This window comes from Entelurus aequoreus, linkage group LG04 (assembly GCF_033978785.1).
Source record: "Entelurus aequoreus isolate RoL-2023_Sb linkage group LG04, RoL_Eaeq_v1.1, whole genome shotgun sequence".
NCBI lineage: Eukaryota > Metazoa > Chordata > Actinopteri > Syngnathiformes > Syngnathidae > Entelurus > Entelurus aequoreus.
Window position 1 is genome coordinate 41,940,326 of NC_084734.1, and position 19,213 is coordinate 41,959,538.

At 40.1% G+C, this 19,213-nt stretch overlaps 1 protein-coding gene across 1 annotated transcript; it reads left to right on the forward strand.

Annotated features, from left to right (window-relative positions):
- Nucleotides 1–552: 552 nt before the first annotated feature.
- Nucleotides 553–15,208, forward strand: selenoi (selenoprotein I). Its single transcript, XM_062044917.1, has 10 exons — nucleotides 553–848; nucleotides 2,401–2,469; nucleotides 3,455–3,563; nucleotides 4,013–4,087; nucleotides 4,164–4,426; nucleotides 4,536–4,644; nucleotides 4,726–4,774; nucleotides 13,395–13,575; nucleotides 13,663–13,842; nucleotides 13,970–15,208. The coding sequence occupies exons 1-10, from the start codon at nucleotides 792–794 to the stop codon at nucleotides 14,075–14,077; spliced, it is 1,200 nt and encodes a 399-aa protein (XP_061900901.1). The 5' UTR covers nucleotides 553–791; the 3' UTR covers nucleotides 14,078–15,208.
- The last annotated feature ends 4,005 nt before the right edge of the window (nucleotides 15,209–19,213 follow it).

A 19,213-nucleotide genomic window follows, 5' to 3' on the forward strand; every position in this document is an offset into this window, starting at 1 on the left:
TTAAGATAGAACACAATAAAAAGTAGCAAGATAATTAGAATAAGTAAACAAAAGGTAGGGAGTAATTACAAAGTCCAGAGGAGAGTAGGTGTAACGAGGGGAGAGAATAGAAATAGGAAGGAAGAATATATTATTACTAGAATGAGATTAGGACATACATAGCTAAATAGTTAATTGAAATTGATAGGGTAACATAATACAGGGCTGTCTGACTGTTACCATCAGATAGAACGTGTAGGACATGTTTTAATACAATTTAGGAAGGAAATACAATAGAGAAAGGGAAATACTGGGAAATAAGTTAGTGAAAGAGAAGGTTAGGTTTGTAGTGGAAGATAGTTTAGGACTGCACTCTAGAAAACGTAGGTTACAAAGCATTATATACATATTTTCAAAAGACAGAGTTAAATAAAAGAATATAGAGTCGGGTTCCACGGTCCACACTCCATTTCAGTAGATAGCGGTAATGCACACCAGAAGGTTGGTTGCCAACCGCCATTAAAAGAAGAAGAAGAAGAGGGCGGTGTATGGGTGTACTCACACAAATTGGGATCGTGGTCCTCCATGCCATAGGGGGCGCTAGTGACCTGCATCCCGATGTAGCGCTCTCTGTCGGCAGGAGGAGCCTCTCGGAGGAGCAGCCACAGTCGGTGTTCGATCTGGCGTCAGCCGGTGTGACTCCATGATAACTTAACATCGCGTCGGCGGCGAAATATTTAACATTCTCACCGGGGAAGGAACAATTGGTTCCTTTCACTGATTCTCGCGTCGAGGCGCCGGACTGCTCCGCGATGGCTCTGTACGAGTATGTCACCAAGGAGCAGCTTGCAGGCTTCGACAAATACAAGGTGTGTGACTTAGCCGCGCAGCTAGCCGTGCATATGTACCGTATGGAGGTGTTCGCTGTCTGTCACTATCTCCACGTCGACTATGTGAAATAAACACGATTAGCTAACGTCATACCGGACATTATGTTTTTGAAATCGTATTTTGTTATAATACGTTACTGAAAGCCATTACCTCCTGAGTTACCAATGTATGTAACGATTACTTCCATGAACGACCGCCGTTATGTTTTTTTAGCTAAACATACGTTCGTATGTTGTTTTATTTTACAGGCGTCTCCAGGAAGTGATATATCATTTTTTTTTAGCTAAACTTGCGTTTGTATGTAGTTTTATTTTGCAGGCGTCTCCAGGAAGGGATATATCATTTTTTAGCTAAACATGCGTTTGTATGTAGTTTTTCTTTTGCAGGCGTCTCCAGGAGGTGATATATCATGTCCATTTAATGGAAGCTGTTAAATGTCATGTTTTCCGTGCTGACAGCAGCAGTGAAACACAATATTCTTATTTATTTATTTTAGACTCTTCACGTTGTTTTATTTCCTGTAAGAGTGGCACTGATTGAGAAAATTAAAAGTGCAAGGTGTGTTTTTTTAATGTATTTAACTGTGTAAGTCCTATTTGCCGAGAAGGTCATCTGCTGCTTGTGCACCTCTAGCAATATGTGGCTAGTGCTATTAAGCAGTGGTCCCCAACCTTTTTTGCTCCATGGACCGATTTAATGTAGACATTATTTTCACGGACCGTCTTTCCACTTGTTCCAGATAAATACAGCAAAAATAAGTACATAAAAAATACAACTCACTATAACGCTGAATTAGTGGGAGCACTGGGCTTGTTTCTTTGCAATGAGACTGCAGATGGAAATCAGCCTTTGGCTACAATCTGTCACATTTATATTTTATATGTTCATTAATGTGCATTGTATCATGTCACAAAGTTATAACAAATGGCAACTTTCTCTCAGGAGTTTTATTCTACATCTATAAACAAGCTTATTGGTGTGTCTAGTGGGACAGGCCAAAGTTAAGTCGGAGAAAATGCAGTCGTTTATAAATTATTTAATGTTTTCCTGCGGCCCGGTAGCAAATGTGTCACGGACCGGGACCGGTAATTGGGGACCACTGCTATAGAGTATGTCCAATTAACACAATGGTAGGCCAGTAAGGTCTTAATGTTGTTCACAATATTTGTTGCTTTTTAATATCTTTACAACGCCTGCAGGCAAAGGAAGAAGTAAGGAAAAAGTGTGTTTAAGAAGAGTCAATGAAGGACTGTGTTATTTAAAAAAAATGATATTCCAGTGCACAAAGCAGCAGTTTGTAAACATGTGACTGCATTATGCACTGCTGCGGTGATGGTGTGATAGTATTGGTTTGTCATCCTTCCTTCCTGCTGTTTTGCATAATTTACATAGTGCCATTGCACTTCAAGTTTTCCCAGTAGTAAAATGGTAACTTGTTTCGCCACTGTGTTATTGTCGGTTGGCAGCATGTGTGAGGGAGTTGTATGACAGCCAACACACAGTCACACATACCTTATTTTGTGTTTGCAGTACAGCGCCGTGGACTCCAATCCGCTGTCCGTTTACATAATGCACCCTTTCTGGAACTTTGTGGTCAAGGTGAGAAACCCAAGGTGGTCTGACAGGGAAAATGCTACAATCCCATAAACGCTGCTGGATTACAAATGCATGCAGAAGATAAATCGTACAACTATCCAAGACACACACAAACCCCACAAACAACTACACAACATAAATTAAATTCTGCCAGTTATATATACAGGATCTGACTTATTTACCAATTGTAATACCTTATAGGGATCTTCTCGACTTAAAGGGGAACTGCACTATCATTCACAATCATTATGAAAGACATGACGATGGATGGATTTTTTAAATGCATTCTAAATATTAAATAAACATACATATATTACAGCGGAGCCAATGGGAGCTTCTCTATTTCGCCCATAGGGTCAAATAAATAATCATTCAAAAACTGCCAACAATATTTGCATTTCGGTGATCTGAATATTAACAAAGAATTTGTGATATTCTTATTATAAGCGCTAACGCAGACAAACTATTTAAAGCGGCGCCGTGATCACAAGCCTGTGTACAATTTGACATGATCAATCAATCAATCAATGTTTATTTATATAGCCCTAAATCACAAGTGTCTCAAAGGGCTGTACAAGCCACAACGACATCCTCGGTACAGAGCCCACATACGGGCAAGGAAAAACTCACCCCAGTGGGACGTCGGTGAATCGACTGCAGAGGTGTTTCCTCGCTTCTTTGCACCCTAGAAGTTCATTGTAGATCATAAATCATGCATCTCACCTGGACAGAAGAAGTCTGAGGAAGTATTCCGACAAGCTGGTACACTTTGACAGCCATTTGGGGCCGGAGATGGCGAGAAGGACACAAGGAGACGCTTGTGTCGCATCCAACGTCATTTCTCATAATGATTGTGAACGATAGGCAGAATTCCCAAAAAAGTGCAGTTCCCCTCTAACAATGTTGTACCATCTAAGTGATCTTAATAATTATTTTAACTTTATTATTATTTGAGAGTTAAATTCATCTGTCTTGTTTCTTTGTTCAGTTTCTGCCAACGTGGTTGGCTCCAAACCTCATCACCTTCACTGGCTTCATGTTTCTCGTGGTAAACTTCCTCATGTTGGCCTTTTATGACTTTGACTTCAATGCCTCGGGTACGCTCCAACACTGACACTACTAACACCAGTGACACCACTAACACCAGTGACACCACTAACACCAGTGACACCACTAACAGTGGTTCACATGATCGGTTTCAAAGATAACAGACGCTCATCACTTTTTGACATCTACAACTGCACATGCTAGCTCAGGGTAATCGCTAACCACACACAACCACCACACACTCACATTCTTATGCACCTGTGACACTGTAATGGCACACGTCATTTTTCTAGTGAAGCAATTGGTAGATGGCATTAGTAATACAACTTATGTAATGTAAAACACTAACAGTATAAATATTCAATCTTACACAATATTGATGTAGCTGTTGTAGGCCTTCGTCAATGTCTGAGTCAACATTAGCGCTTCCCAGGCAAGCATGTCAGGAATGTGCAATATTACAAAGAATGTGTGTGATTTATATTTCAATGTGTCGCAGCCCTTGGCCACCAACACGTGCCTAGCTGGGTTTGGGTCACCGCGGGATTGTTCAACTTCTTGGCCTACACACTTGGTGAGGAGCGCCACACGTCCTGTTTCCATGTTCTGTGACCTCCCCCTACGTGACGCCGCCTCTTTGTGTTGCACAGACGGTGTAGACGGCAAACAGGCCAGACGCACTAACTCATCCACGCCACTGGGGGAGCTTTTTGACCACGGGCTGGATAGCTGGGCGTGCATCTTCTTCGTGGCCACAGTTTACTCCATATTTGGGCGCGGGGAGAGCGGTGTGGGCGTGACCACGCTCTACTACATCCTGTGGGTGGTGCTGTTCTCCTTTATCCTGTCGCACTGGGAGAAATACAACACGGGCATCTTGTTTCTGCCTTGGGGATACGACATGAGCCAAGTGGTACGCTCGCTCGCCACTAACTCACCCAATCTCACTCTCTCACTCACCACCGATGTAACGATCAAAGTCACCCTGTGCACGCCTGCCACCACTTACCGTCTCCTTCCAGACCATCTCCCTGGTCTATGTGGTCACCTCAATGGTCGGCGTAGAAACGTGGTACCAGCCAATCCTGTTCCACTTCCTGTACAGAGACCTCTTCACCTTCATGATCATTGGTGAGGTTTGAGGGTCAAACACACTGCACATGTCACATGTAGCACACTAGCTCTTTAAGTCTCCCGTCTCCTCTTTTTCAGCCTGTTCCTTCACTGTGACCTTACCCATGAGCCTTTACAACGTCCTCAGGTATGCTTTTCACCTGTCGCTAATTAGCATATGGTATTTGTGCGACTTTACTTATGTTAGCATACAGCCATTAGTTTTATTTTATTTGTGTAAACATTTAGTTGGAGCACTACAGTTACTTTAACATGTAGCTTAGTACTAGTGTGACTTTTTTATATTAGCATGTAGCGTTGCACTAATTGGACTTTGTTTGCATTAGCATGTTGCTTTACACTATTGTGACTTTGACTTTGTTTACACAGCAGGCTAAAGTGACCCAAATCAGATTTTTTTCACAATCTTTTATTTTACAGCTGACTGTTTAGTTTACAAGTAAAATGTGATCTTCATCGAATTAAAGTATAAACTGTACAGGCGGCAATGTGGCTGCAATGTCACTTGCATGCACAGTTCGATAAAGTGTAAACGAACAAAGTTGACCGGAAGTTGATCTGTTGAAATGAGCTACCTCTTGTAGATGAAGTCACTGGTCTTACAAGTAATTGATTATTTTTTTATATATACTATCTGATATCTAAATCGGCAAACTTATGGTAGCATATTTTTACGCGGCAGCAGCGTAAATACATAAACACGGCTGTTAACTTTTTTTTACGAAGTGGCTCATTTAGACAGAACACCGGATTCTGTAAATGAGGAAGTTGTACTACACGAGAAAACATGGACGCCACAGAACAGCGTGTTAGCGGGTTTGTGCCGTGGCTATTGTGTGGACGAAGTAGGCAGATGATGGAAAACAACTGCAGGAGGACGAAGAAAACAATTGCTTAATGTTAAAGTACCAATGATCGTCACACACACACTAGGTGTGGCAAAATTATTGTCTTGATTTGACCCATCACCCTTGATCACCCCCTGGGAGGTGAGGGGAGCAGTGAGCAGCAGCGCCCGGGAATCATTTTTGGTGATGTAACCTCCAATTCCAACCCTTGATGCTGAGTGCCAAGCAGGGAGGTTATGGGTCCCATTTTTATAGTCTTTGGTATGACTCGGCCGGGGTTTGAACTCACAACCTACCGATCTCAGGGCGGACACTCTAACCACTAGGCCACTCAGTAGGAAAGTGATCATGCTGCGCACACAAACGACATAGCTCGCCCAATGATGACGCTATCAGGTCATGTTTCCGTCTAGACTGCAGTCACATTTGAAAAGATCAGATTCCAATCCGATTCAGACTGCCTCCTGATGTGGCTCAATCAAATCTGATGCGAAAATATCAGATGTGAAGCACTTTAGAGCATTTAGAAACACATATCAATCAATCAATCAATCAATGTTTATTTATATAGCCCTAAATCACAAGTGTCTCAAAGGGCTGCACAAGCCACAACGACATCCTCGGTACAGAGCCCACATAATATCCTATCTTTGTCACTTGATTTGGTGTGCAGTTTAAATGGGACCTTTGTTTGCATTAGCATGTAGCTTTGCACTACATGGAGATGAACTACTTTGCACTCTTTAGCTAAAGTATTTGCTTACGTTAAAGAGGACCTACGATTAAGGGTGTAGCGGTACACAAAAATCTCGGTTCGGTACGTACCTCGGATTAGAGGTCAAGGTTCGGTTCATTTTCGGTACAGTAAGAAAACAACAAAATATACATTTTCTGGTTATTTATTTACCAAATGTCCAAACAATGGCTTTATCTTTTTAACATTGGGAACACTATAATAATTCTGCCCAAAAATAGAAATAGCTCTGTGTGTGATGGATGTGGGCCACCACTAGGCTGATCAGTGCAACAGCAGGCCGTCATGAATGCTAAGGATAACAATAACATACATATACACACAGGGTCCATTGCCAGGGTTAATGTGGTCACCATATATAAAATTAAAACTAAATAAGATGAGGCTCAGAATTGGTTTCTTAACAAAACCTTTCTACATATAAAGTGTAACATTTCTACACATGAATTGCAACATTAAACTGCCTCAAGTTGATGCTCAGATTAAATACAATGACAAAACTTTTCTTCTACATATAAAAAGTCCAATATTAACCAGTTTCAAGTCAACTCAACCTCAGATTAACTTTTCTTTTTTCCCGCCGGCCTTTAACCCTGGTGACTTTCACTTAATCTTCATGTTTTTTGCCAGAAAAATCAGTTTATCCACACTGTCTGCAGAAAGAACAGACCTGCTTGCAGTTACAATGTCTCCAGCTGTGGAAAATGCCCTTTCGCTGGGCACGGAGGTAGCAGGTATGGCAGGGTAGTGCCTGGCTAACTTGGCAGTAAGAGGATGTATGGGCTCATTGTTCTTCCACCACAGAAGTGGGTCAAAATCTAGTTTTTAATGCAATGTGGTCTTAAATCTGCTGCTATAAAAACACCAACGGCATTTGTTATTGCTTTAGCCCTGTCTGACTGGCCAAAGAGGCTGCTTGAATGCGGTGGGGAGCTGTGTTTGCACCACGCTTGTCTTTCTCTTCGTTGAAGCGATGTTCACTTGGGGGTGGTGCCGCGTCAAATGGGTTAGCATGTTTGACGTATTGCCAGAAGCATACCCTACTGCTGCTGAACAATGTTGGCAAACGTTCGCTTTGTCCACCTCTCGTCCTCCATTGTTGTTTCGCACCGCGAAGCCGAAGTGTTCCCAAACGGGAGATCTTAACGAGGCAGGAGGGTCTTCCAGCTCTGGCTTTTGCATGTTATTGTAGCCCGGTTGTTGCTAGCATGCCGTGTGTTGTGCCTCGGTGTGCATTGTTTACACAACGTGCGCTACGCTACGTATGTCCGTCCGTGCGGTGCGCTTCTTAATATGTCCGTGTGGAAACTCGTTCGGTGCACCTCCGTTCCGAACCGAACCCCCCGTACCGAAACGGTTCAATACAAATACACGTACCGTTAAACCCTTACGTACGCTGATTTCAATCTACATTTTTAACACTTCCTGGTGGTTTCGATAATGTGTTGGATATGCTTCGGTGTAAAATGTGTGCACATTTTGCTTCACGGTCGTATTTATAGGCCGTTTTTTGAGTCTGTCTGCAAGCCGTTTTTTGTGGAGGTGTTCCCATTCCAAATGAAACCACGCCCCACCCTTTCCAAAAGTATCAACATATACAGGTATATTTAAAAACTACACTGTTTAAATATACAGTGCAGTGTTTCCCCCAGAAAATTTGTTAGTTAAGGTGGTGACTCTTCAAGGGGGACCGGGGAAGGAGGTGGGTGGGTGTAAGGATTGGTGTAACTCGGCCTGTCGCCATCACGTCTCCACCTCGTCGCTGCCACCTCAGCCTGGGGGGCAATAGACTACAGACTGGTGAAGTAGGCCGGCTTCTTTGCATGAAGAAGCCTACAACTTTTGGTTGTGTTTTCCGCTCCATTTGCTGAATGGCGATATACGATATATATCACAATATTTTTTACGTAATGTAAAAACAAAACAGTCCTAGTTACCTGAGATACTAAGTACGTCATTATTATGACTTAGTAATTTACTAAGTCAAAATAATGGCTTACTAAGTCAAAATAATGACTTACTTTAAGTAAGTGTTTGCAATAAGCGTTTGAAAAAAAGAGTTAAAAGTGGCGCCACATGCTGACATATTTTCAACTCATCATGCTTAATTTATTACAGCATTTGGGAAGCCTGTAGTTGATTTTCATTATGTAAATGTTATATTTTTATCAACATGTGATAGCAGGGACCCTGCCATTCAAAACTAAGCTGCTACATTACTAATGATTAATGTAACTATAGCTGAAAAAATAGTACAATAGCAATAGGAGAGACTATTCATCCCTGAACACCATGGAGTTCATGTAGGCTTTATGATGCAGGTATTTTTTTATATCAGCTATCAGAGACAGCTTCAGGAAACTCTTCATTTAACATAATGTCGTTTTTTGCTGCTTCACACAGAAAAAGGTAAAGTGAAATAACTTAGTTGTTAACTGTAGGTCAATAATGCTTGTCTTCCTCTCTGACAGACAGGGCTTTGCTGTCCGTAACACACACACACACCGCACAGTGAGCTAACGTTACGCTAAAAGCTAATTAGCCTTCACCTCAAGGACTGCGAGCGAGCTGAGCTGCCGCTTATGTTTCTAGGACGTCAACGGGCTCATAGTGATGTTACTAGTAGTTGACTTGGAATTGTTTATTATAATTTGGGGAGAGTCCGCTGCATTACGCTCACCTGCTAAACACCTTTCTGCTCACCCCACCGTCTCTCCTCTTTGTCTGCCTGAGCACTGACTCCATGCGCTCTGAATAGGCACTGCTGATTGGCTGTTACATGCGCTCTGAATACGCATTGCTGATTGGCTGTTACCGCTCTGCGTGTAACCAATCAGATGGTTCTGTGGGTGGGACAATGCTGGGTGCTGCAGAGACGTACTGACAGAGGCAGAGGCAGAATTAAGCGGAGCAGCTTGTTAAGAATTAAGTTTAGGTGGTGGCTCTTTGTTGTTAAGGTGGCCGCCTTAACAACAAAGCGCTGCGGGAAACCCTGCAGTACATGCCAAAAGTTTGGACTCACCTTCTCCTCATTCAATGCGTTTTCTTTATTTTCATGACTATTTACATTGTAGATTGTCACTGAAGGCATCAAAACTATGAATGAACACATGTGGAGTTATGTACTTAACAAAAAAAGGTGAAATAACTGAAAACATGTTTTATATTCTCGTTTCTTCAAAATAGCCACCCTTTGCTCTGATTACTGCTTTGCACACTCTTGGCATTCTCTCGATGAGCTTCAAGCACAACTAACAAAACAAAACTATGACACCTGTGAAGTGAAAACCATTTCAGACGACTACCTCTTGAAGCTCATCAAGAAAACGCCAAAAGCAGGGACGTGCACATGATTATAGAGGGGCAGGGGCTCAAAGTCAGAAAAGGGCACGCCTTTGGCGTGGCGAAGTTGGTAGAGTGGCTGTGCCAGCAATCGGAGTGTTGCTGGTTACTGGGGTTCAATTCCCACCTTCTACCTTCCTAGTCACGTCCGTTGTGTCCTTGGGCAAGACACTTCACCCTTTGCCTCTGATGGCTGCTGGTTAGCGCCTTGCATGGCAGCTCCCGCCATCAGTGTGTGAATGTGTGTGTGAATGGGTAAATGTGGAAATACTGTTAAAGCGCTTTGAGTACCTTGAAGGTAGAAAAGCGCTATACAAGTATAACCCATTTATCATTTATTTATTTACACAATATGGAAATTAATGTAAAATTAAATTTGCTAATAGGAAGCTAACTACTTAGCTGTGTGTCCTTTGTAGGTAAAAATTATTGCCATTTCTTTTGTGTCAACAAATTATTTTCATAATGAGTTAATTCACATTATCATAGGCTTGGAAGACATGAAAAGCAACAAAACACTGGTTTATTATTAGGCTATTTATTGTTAAAGATAAGCACTTTAATATTGAACATTGAACAGTGCAACATGAACTTTGAAAAAAAATACAAAAATAAATACCCAAATGGAAAAAAATTCAATGTGAAAATCTGTCCTTCTTCCCTTAACTTGATGAAAACATCAAGTTGTAACGTATGGTCTTTCTCACTTAATGCTCAGACTAAACAACTGAAACGCAATACAGGGCCAAAAATATGGACCAGGGGCCAGTAGAGGGCTGTAGGATGGAGGCCACCCATACCCAAATATGCTCCTCAATGTAAATTCAGGGCTTCCATGAAATGCTGTGAAATCATCAATTTTAGCCATGCATTAAGAGGTCTGCTACCCTTAGCTGCTTCCTGGCGCTCCTTTTCCTTCTTTTTTTGGCATTGTGCTGCAGGCATAATCAACATGAATCAAGTTTAAATACAGATGGTAATATTCCTAACAGATAACCTACATCTTATATCGCCAGAATGCTGAAATTATTATTATTATTATTATTATTAATAATAATAATAATAATTATTATTATCATTATTATTATTCTTATTATTGTTATTATTATCATTATTATTATTATTATTTTGTTAACCCACACAGTAATAGCAAAGTCACAATAAACTTTATATCTAAACATCTACTGTGAGAGAAATGTGATCCGCCGTAAACACAGTGCATTTTGTTTTGAAAATTAACCCGGTGTTTTATTTTGTATTTTGTACACTACTTCCTGTCCTGCACGATCCGCTCTGCTCTGTGCGGAATTGATGTGCCGTGCTCAATTGATGCGCCGTGCTCCGACGTCCGGCAAAAACAGAAGCTGACACATTGAATAATAGAATAATACAGCGTTTTTCTGAAATATTACCCATATTAGATGCTGAATAAGTGGACGGCGACTAGACAATAACATACACTACCGTTCAAAAGTTTGGGGTCACCCAAACAATTTTGTGGAATAGCCTTCATTTCTAAGAACAAGAATAGACTGTCGAGTTTCAGATGAAAGTTCTCTTTTTCTGGCCATTTTGAGTGTTTAATTGACCCTACAAATGTGATGCTCCAGAAACTCAATCTGATCAAAGGAAGGTCAGTTTTGTAGCTTCTATAACGAGCTAAACTGTTTTCAGATGTGTGAACATGATTGCACAAGGGTTTTCTAATCATCAATTAGCCTTCTGAGCCAATGAGCAAACACATTGTACCATTAGAACACTGGAGTGATAGTTGCTGGAAATGGGCCTCTATACACCTATGTAGATATTGCACCAAAAACCAGACATTTGCAGCTAGATAAGTCATTTACCACATTAGCTATGTATAAAGTGTATTTCTTTAAAGTTACGACTAGTTTAAAGTTATCTTCATTGAAAAGTACAGTGCTTTTCCTTAAAAAATAAGGACATTTCAATGTGACCCCAAACTTTTGAACGGTAGTGTAACTCACAGGTTCAAGTTGCTCCACTGTCACGTCTCCGGCTCAGGGGCGCAGTTGGCTCTCTCTCCTCTCACTTACTCACTCACTCGCCCTCTATCTCTTTCTCTGGCGGAAGCGGCAGGCTCAAACAACCCCGTATTACAAGAAAACGTGGAGTTTTTTTTATTTTTTTATTTTTTATTTTACATCCCTGACAGGAATTTATTAATGTTGTTTAAAGAAAAGAAAAAAAACACACACACACAGACACAGGGCACTTTTTAAGACGAGGCAAAAAAGGGCAGGGGCTCAAGCACCCATAGGGCCCTATGTGTGTACGTGCCTGGCCAAAAGTGTGCGAAAAGGTATTCAGAGCAAAGGGTGGCTATTTTGAAGAAACTAAAATATAAAACATGTTTTCAGTTATTTCACCTTTCAACTTCATAAACATTACTGTATATAGATTCACTTGGTCACAACATTAAGTACACCTGTAAACTGATTGATACAGAGCCGTGTGACAAACTGATTTTACCAACATTTATGTCACTGTATGATGTGGATGCCAAGATTAGATGAAAGTAATACTTCATCTTACCTTTTTTTCCCCGTTTCCTCACAGCCTGAAGCCTGGCTGAGACATTGACTTAATGTCTAAATAAGTACATCCACCTTGTGGTGACATCACAACGCAGCCAGACTGCAAAACCCAGCGACCAGAGGCATCCAAAACCGTGTGCAAGCTCGCGCCAAAATGCATGAAGCATATGATTTGACGCTTTTGTATTTTTTAACACGAGTATCCAACATTGTAACAACATTTAGAAGTCAGGAAAGACGAAATTCATCATAGGTCCTCTTTAACAATGTACCGCCGTATTTTCCGCACTGTAAGGCGCACCTAAAAACCTAAATTTCCTCAAAAGCTGACAGTGCGCCTTATAATCCGGTGCACCTTATATATGGACCAATATTGAGCCACAACAGGTCTCGCAATTACGGTAACTACGCCGACTTAATTTTCCCCCTTCTAAGGCTGCTTACCGTAGAAGAAGAAGCACTTCTTCTACGGGGGAAAAGGAAGTTGGCGGCTGCTTACCGTAGTTGCGAGACCTAAACTTTATGTAAAGACCCAAAAATGGCTCTTATTAAGAGACACGCTTACGACGCAGAGTTTAAACTCAAGGCGATCAGTCGCGCAGTAGAACACGGGAATAGAGCAGCAACGAGATAATTTCACATTAACGAATCAATGGTGCGGAAGTGGAGGAAGCAACATGTTGAGTAAAGAAGACTAAACAGAGTTTCCGAGGGAACAAAGCGAGATGGCTACAGTTGGAGGACAAACTCGAACAGTGAGTTGTTGAAGAGAGAGCAGCAAGTAGAAGTGTCTGTACAATCACTATTTGTTTTGTTGACATTCCTTTTAGTGCAGCTCCATCTAATGGATGCATAACGTAACCCCAGCCTCTACTGTAGCGTCTATTCTATGCGCCTTATAATGTGGTGCGCCTTATATATGAACAAAGTTTTAAAATAGGCCATTCATTGAAGGTGCGCCTTATAATCCGGTGCGCCTTATAGTGCAGAAAATACGGTAATAGTACCACTAGTGTGACCATGTTAATGTTAGTAGTACTAGTGGCATTTTTTACGTTAGCATGTAGCTGTAGCACTAGTTTGACTTTATTCATGCTGACATGTAGCTTTAATGAGACTTTGTTTATGTTAGCATATAGCTCTACGACTAGTTAGACTTTACTTATGTTAGCATGTAGCTGTAGCACTAGTGAGACTTTGCTTATGTCAGCATGTAGCTTAGCACCAGTGTTGTTTGTTCAGGGCTCACCGCAGTAACTCGCTGAAGCACAGCAGCTTGTACGAAGCCCTGCTGCCCTTCCTCTCCCCCGTACTCCTCTTCATCCTGTCAACCACATGGGTGCTTTTTTCTCCATCAAACATCCTGGACTTGCAGCCCAGGGTCTTCTACCTCATGGTGGGAACGGCCTTCGCCAACGTCACGGTGGGTGTCCTCCTACATGTCGACAATTAAGGATTTGACAAAACATTCGAGAATAAAACCTGTATGTAAGATGTGTTTGTGTTGCAGTGTAAGCTGATTGTGTGTCAGATGAGTAACACACGTTGCCAAGCGCTCAGCTGGCTGCTGCTGCCCATGGCTGCCGTGGTGGCGCTCGCCGTGTCCGGCTTGGTATCCAACGAGACACTGCTATTGCACCTGTGGACAGCCACCGTTGTACTAGCGCACATACACTATGGCGTATCAGTGGTAAGAACACACGGTTCCATTTTTGGCAGTAATAAGTAGTCGCAAAAAAAAAAGAAAAAGAGATGCTATCTGGCGGGTTACATTGTGGCTATGACCAAGGACTCACCTGTTTCTTATCAATCTGCAGGTTCAACAGCTCAGCGGCCACTTCGGCATCTTGGCCTTCTCTCTAAAGAAGCCCAGCAGTGACTGACAGGATGAAGAACGAAACAGCCTGAAAGAAGCAGAGGTTTAGACTCCTCCCTCTTTCTCTCTGCTCAGCGACACGTCACTCTTGTCACCATGGAAACTGACCATGTGGAAATGAACTGTGACCCCCCCCCCACTCTTACCTGCTCCTGTATACGTACTCATACATACATACATACACACATACATACATACACACACACAAGCCACTCAACTCTTGTTTTTGTGATTGGGTGAGCTCAGCGGCTCAGGCTTTCCTCATTGGACGATTAATGCTGGTTGTTAAGCCAATTAGGAGCCAGTGTTTCCTAGGGAAATGTTTAATAAAACACACAACATATTAGAATGTATAACAAGCCACATTTTAATGAAATGTACTTAGTCATTAGTGGATACGGTATTTGTGTAGGAAGCAAACATGACCTAAAGATAATGTTTGACATTTCTTCTCTGCAACTCTTTTTGGTGACCTTTAACCCGGGCAAACCCTGACCAGTGTGACCTTGGACTTTTTTCAACTTGAGCTCCTCCCCCCTCTGAGGTGTCGTGTCTTCATGCTGATTCGTTCTTCCTTTTCTTTTTATTTTGAGTCCATGTTCTGTTGCCAAGGCGATAGCGTTTTAATGAAGAGTGCGTCCAAAAGCCGTACGACGGAGCGGACTCATTCTGACAGAACAAGCCAATGCATGGGACTTAAAAAAACGCCTCTCGCCTCTTATCTTGTTTTTTTTATTTGACATTTTTATAATATTGTCATGTTAACACAGGATGTTTACTGTATTTTGTCGTTAGCGAGTGACTGCGCCCCCCCGCTGACCAGAATGTGAACTGACAAAAGTCTCGTTGTGGCGCAAAATCTGCTTGTGTTGAAGCCTGCATGCGTTTAAAGCACATCAACAGTAGAGGGCGCTGTGCAGGGAAGTGTACTAATTGTGTGTGTGTGTGTTGCTAGCGATTGTTGGTACTGTACAGAGAAGTCATCTTTGTTTTCTTTTAAGTGTGTGTCTTGTCTCACCTCTGCGCTCATGGTGGGTCAGAACCTGACCCTTTGTCTTGGTTGTGTTTGATACATGCAGCAAAAGACATTTATAGGAAAATATGATCAAAAAGTTGATTGGCACACAATGTGGTAACTATGGAAATAAATAACTTTACGAGCAATGCTTTCACCATTTTTATATAAGATAAGGGATATTCTTTAGATTTGTGTGGCGTGTGCAAATACTATATATACAGTATATGTATACAGTGTGTGTAACTCATGAATATATATATATATATATATATATATATATATATATATGTATATATATATATATATATATATATATATATATGCTGTGTGTAACGTGTACATTATGTATGTATGTATATATTTGTATACAGTGTGTGTAGCATGTGTATATACCAGTGTTTTAGTGTGCCGCGGGAGATTATCTAATTTCACCTATTTGGGTTAAATATATATTTTGCAAACCAGTAATTATAGTCTGCAAATGTCATGTGTTGTTGAGTGTCGGTGCTGTCTAGAGCTCGGCAGACTAACCGTGTAATACTCTTCCACATCAGTAGGTGGCTGCCGGTAGCTAATTGCTTTGTATATGCCGTAAACAGCGGGAGGCAGTGTGCAGGTAAAAAGGTGTGTCTAATGCTTAAACCAAAAATAAACAAAAGGTGAGTGCCCCTACGAAAAGGCATTGACGTTTAAGGGAAGGCTTTGCAGAACTAAACTAAAACTGAACTGGCTACAAGTAAACAAAAATAGAATGCTGGATGACAGCAAAGACTTACTGTGGAGCAAAGACGGCGTCCACGTTGTACATCCGAACATGACATGACAATCAACAATGTGCCCACAAAGAAGGATAAAAACAACTGAAATATTTTTGATTGCTAAAACAGTAGATGCAGGAAATATCGCTCAAAGGACATGAAACTGCTACAGGAAAATACCAAAAAAAGAGAAAAAGCCACCAAAATAGGAGCGCAAGACAAGAACTAAAACACTACACACAGGAAAACAGCAAAAACCCCAAAATAAGTCACAGCGTGATGTGACAGGTCGTGACAGTACACCTACTTTGAGACAAGAGCTACGTATATTGATGCATGGTTGGTTATGGTTTAAAGTCATATCCAACAATTGCGACAACGACTTTTTACTGTCAACTGAGTTTCGTTTTTTAATGATTTCTGCTTGTGGTGTGCCTTTGCATTTTTTTCAACGCAAAAAATGTGCCTTGGCTCAAAAAAGGTTGAAAAACACTGGTATATACAGTATGTTCTGTATATATGAATGTGTATACAGTGTGTGTGTATCATGTGTGTGTTTGTATATAGTTTATATAGCATGCAGGTATGAACGTGTGTACATGTGTGTATGTAGCCTTTATGTATATTCTTGTATGCAAGTTGTGTAGAATGTGTGTGTGTGTTTCTATACAGTGTGTCGTAGGAATGTGTACGTGTATTCATACAGTGATGTAACATGTATGTATATTTGTATACAGTTTATGTAGCAGTCTTGTGCGTAACATACTGTATATGTGTGTGTGGCATGCCTGCAGGTTTGTATAGAGCAGGGGTCCCCAAACTTTTTGACTCGGGGGCCGCATTGGGTTAAAACAATTTGGCTGAGGGCCGGGCTGTATATATATATATATATATATATATATATATATATATATATATACATACATACATACATACATACATACATACATATATATATTTGATATATATATATATTTGATATATATATATATTAGATATATATATTTGATATATTAGATATATATATTTGATATATATATATTAATATATATATATGTATATATATATATTAGATATATATATTAATATATATATATATATATAAATATATATATATATATATATATATATATATATATATATATATATATATATATATATATATGTATATATATATATATATATATATATATATATATATATATATATACATATATATATGTATATATATATATACATATATATATATAGCGCACTTTCCGCGCGCGCGATGATGTTACGTTATCGATGAGAAAATGCATTTTTAGACAATATGATTTGCCTGAGCGGTTAGGAGACACCGAGAGTAGCAAGCGGTACAAAGTGGATAAGAAAAGACAGAAAAAAATATTTTATTTTATTTTTTATTTTTTTAAATTTAATTAAATTTTTTTTAATACTTAGGACTTCCATAGTTTGGGGACCACTGGTATAGAGTATGTCGTATCACATATGTATGTGTTTGTATACAGTGTGTGTAATATGTATGTTTGTTTGTATACAGAGTGTGTAGTATGTATGTTTGTGTACAGTGTGTAATATGTATGTGTTTGTAATATGTATGTGTGTTTGTATACAGAGTGTGTAGTATGTATGTTTGTGTACAGTGTGTGTGTAATATGTATGTGTTTGTATAAAGAGTGTGTAGTATGTACAGTTGTGCTCATAAGTTTACATACCCTGGGAGAATTTATGATTTCTTGGCCATTCTTCAGAGAATATGAATGATAACACAAAAACCTTTCTTCCACTCATGCTTAATGGTTGTGTGAAGCTATTTATTGGCAAACAACTGTATTTACTCTTTTTAAATCAAAATACAAAAGAAAGTACCCAAATGACCCTGATCAGAAGTTTACATACCCCAGTGACTTTGATCTGACAACATTGCACAAAAGTTGACACAAACAGGTTTGAATGGCTAATCAAGGTTCCAATCTTCACCTGTGACCTGTTTGTTTGTAATTAATGTGTGTGTATAAAAGGTCAGTGAGTTTCTGGGCTTCTGACAGACCATTGCATCTTTCATCCAGTGCTGCACAGATGTTTCTGGATTCTGAGTCATGGGGAAGGCAAAATAATTGTCAAAGGATCTGCGAGAGAGGGTAATTGAACTGCATAAAACAGGAAAGGGGTATAAAAAGATACCCAAGGAATTGAGAATGCCAATCAGCAGTGTTCAAACGCTGATTAAGAAGTGGAAAATGAGGGATTCAGGTGAACCAGCAAAGATTTCAGCCACAACTGCCAGGAAAATTGTTCGAGATGCAAAGAAAAATCCACAAATAACTTTAGCTGAAATACAGGACTCTCTGAAAAATTGTGGTGTGGCTGTTTCAAGATGCACAATAAGGAGGCACTTGAAGAAAAATGGGCTGCATGGTCGAGTCGCCAGAAGAAAGCCATTTCTGCGCAAATGTCACAAAGTATACATTACGCCAAACAGCACAGAGACAAGCCTCAAAACTTCTGGAACTAAGTAATTTGGAGTGATGAGACCAAAAATTGAACTTTTTGGCCACTCGACCCTGCAGCCCATTTTTCTTCAAGTGCCTCCTTATTATGTTTGTGTTTGTAATTTGTATACTTGAGCATGTGTTTGTGTGTGTCTCTGCAGCAACATCACGAGTGACACCTTTTGGTTTCCCGAGCTATAAATAATAACAAACGTAGTAAAAAAAGAACTGCATTACATTTATGTATTGTTGCATTTGAACAATTGTATTGTTGACAATAGAGGTATTTATTGTTATTATTCATTATCAATAGCGCTATTCCTATTTCTATTTGTATTTCTCCATCTGTAGTGTAATAATGTTCATTGTCATTTCTGTGTTATTTTTTTCACCAACTGCTTCTTTGCTATCACTTTTACCATCATATTTGTACATATCCTATTTGCTGATGTTGTTGTTGTTGTTATTGTTGTGTTTGCTGTTGTTGCTGTCTCTCTGTCTTATCCCCCTGTTGTCCCCACAATTCCCCCTCTGTCTTCCCCTTTTTCTCTTTCTATCCCCTCCTGCTCCGGCCCGGCTGCACCAAACAATAATACAAATCCATTTAATAAAGTCAGATACAAATAAGGCAACAAGAGAAGTATCCCACACTTCTCTTTTGTAAAGTAAATTTGTACAGCCGATATGGGCATCTACATCAACAATATGATTTGCCTGAGTAGCTGGACAGGACAAAAACAAAATAAAAAAAATGCATTACCTAATATTACCAGCAGAGGGCGTAGTAGAAGCAACGTTCACTGTTGATTGATGTTTGCTGAATGAGCACACTTCATGTCTAAATTCCATGAACCATTTCATCAAATTATGTTTTCATATTTTTTGTTAAACATTTACAGTGTTTAATATTAAGA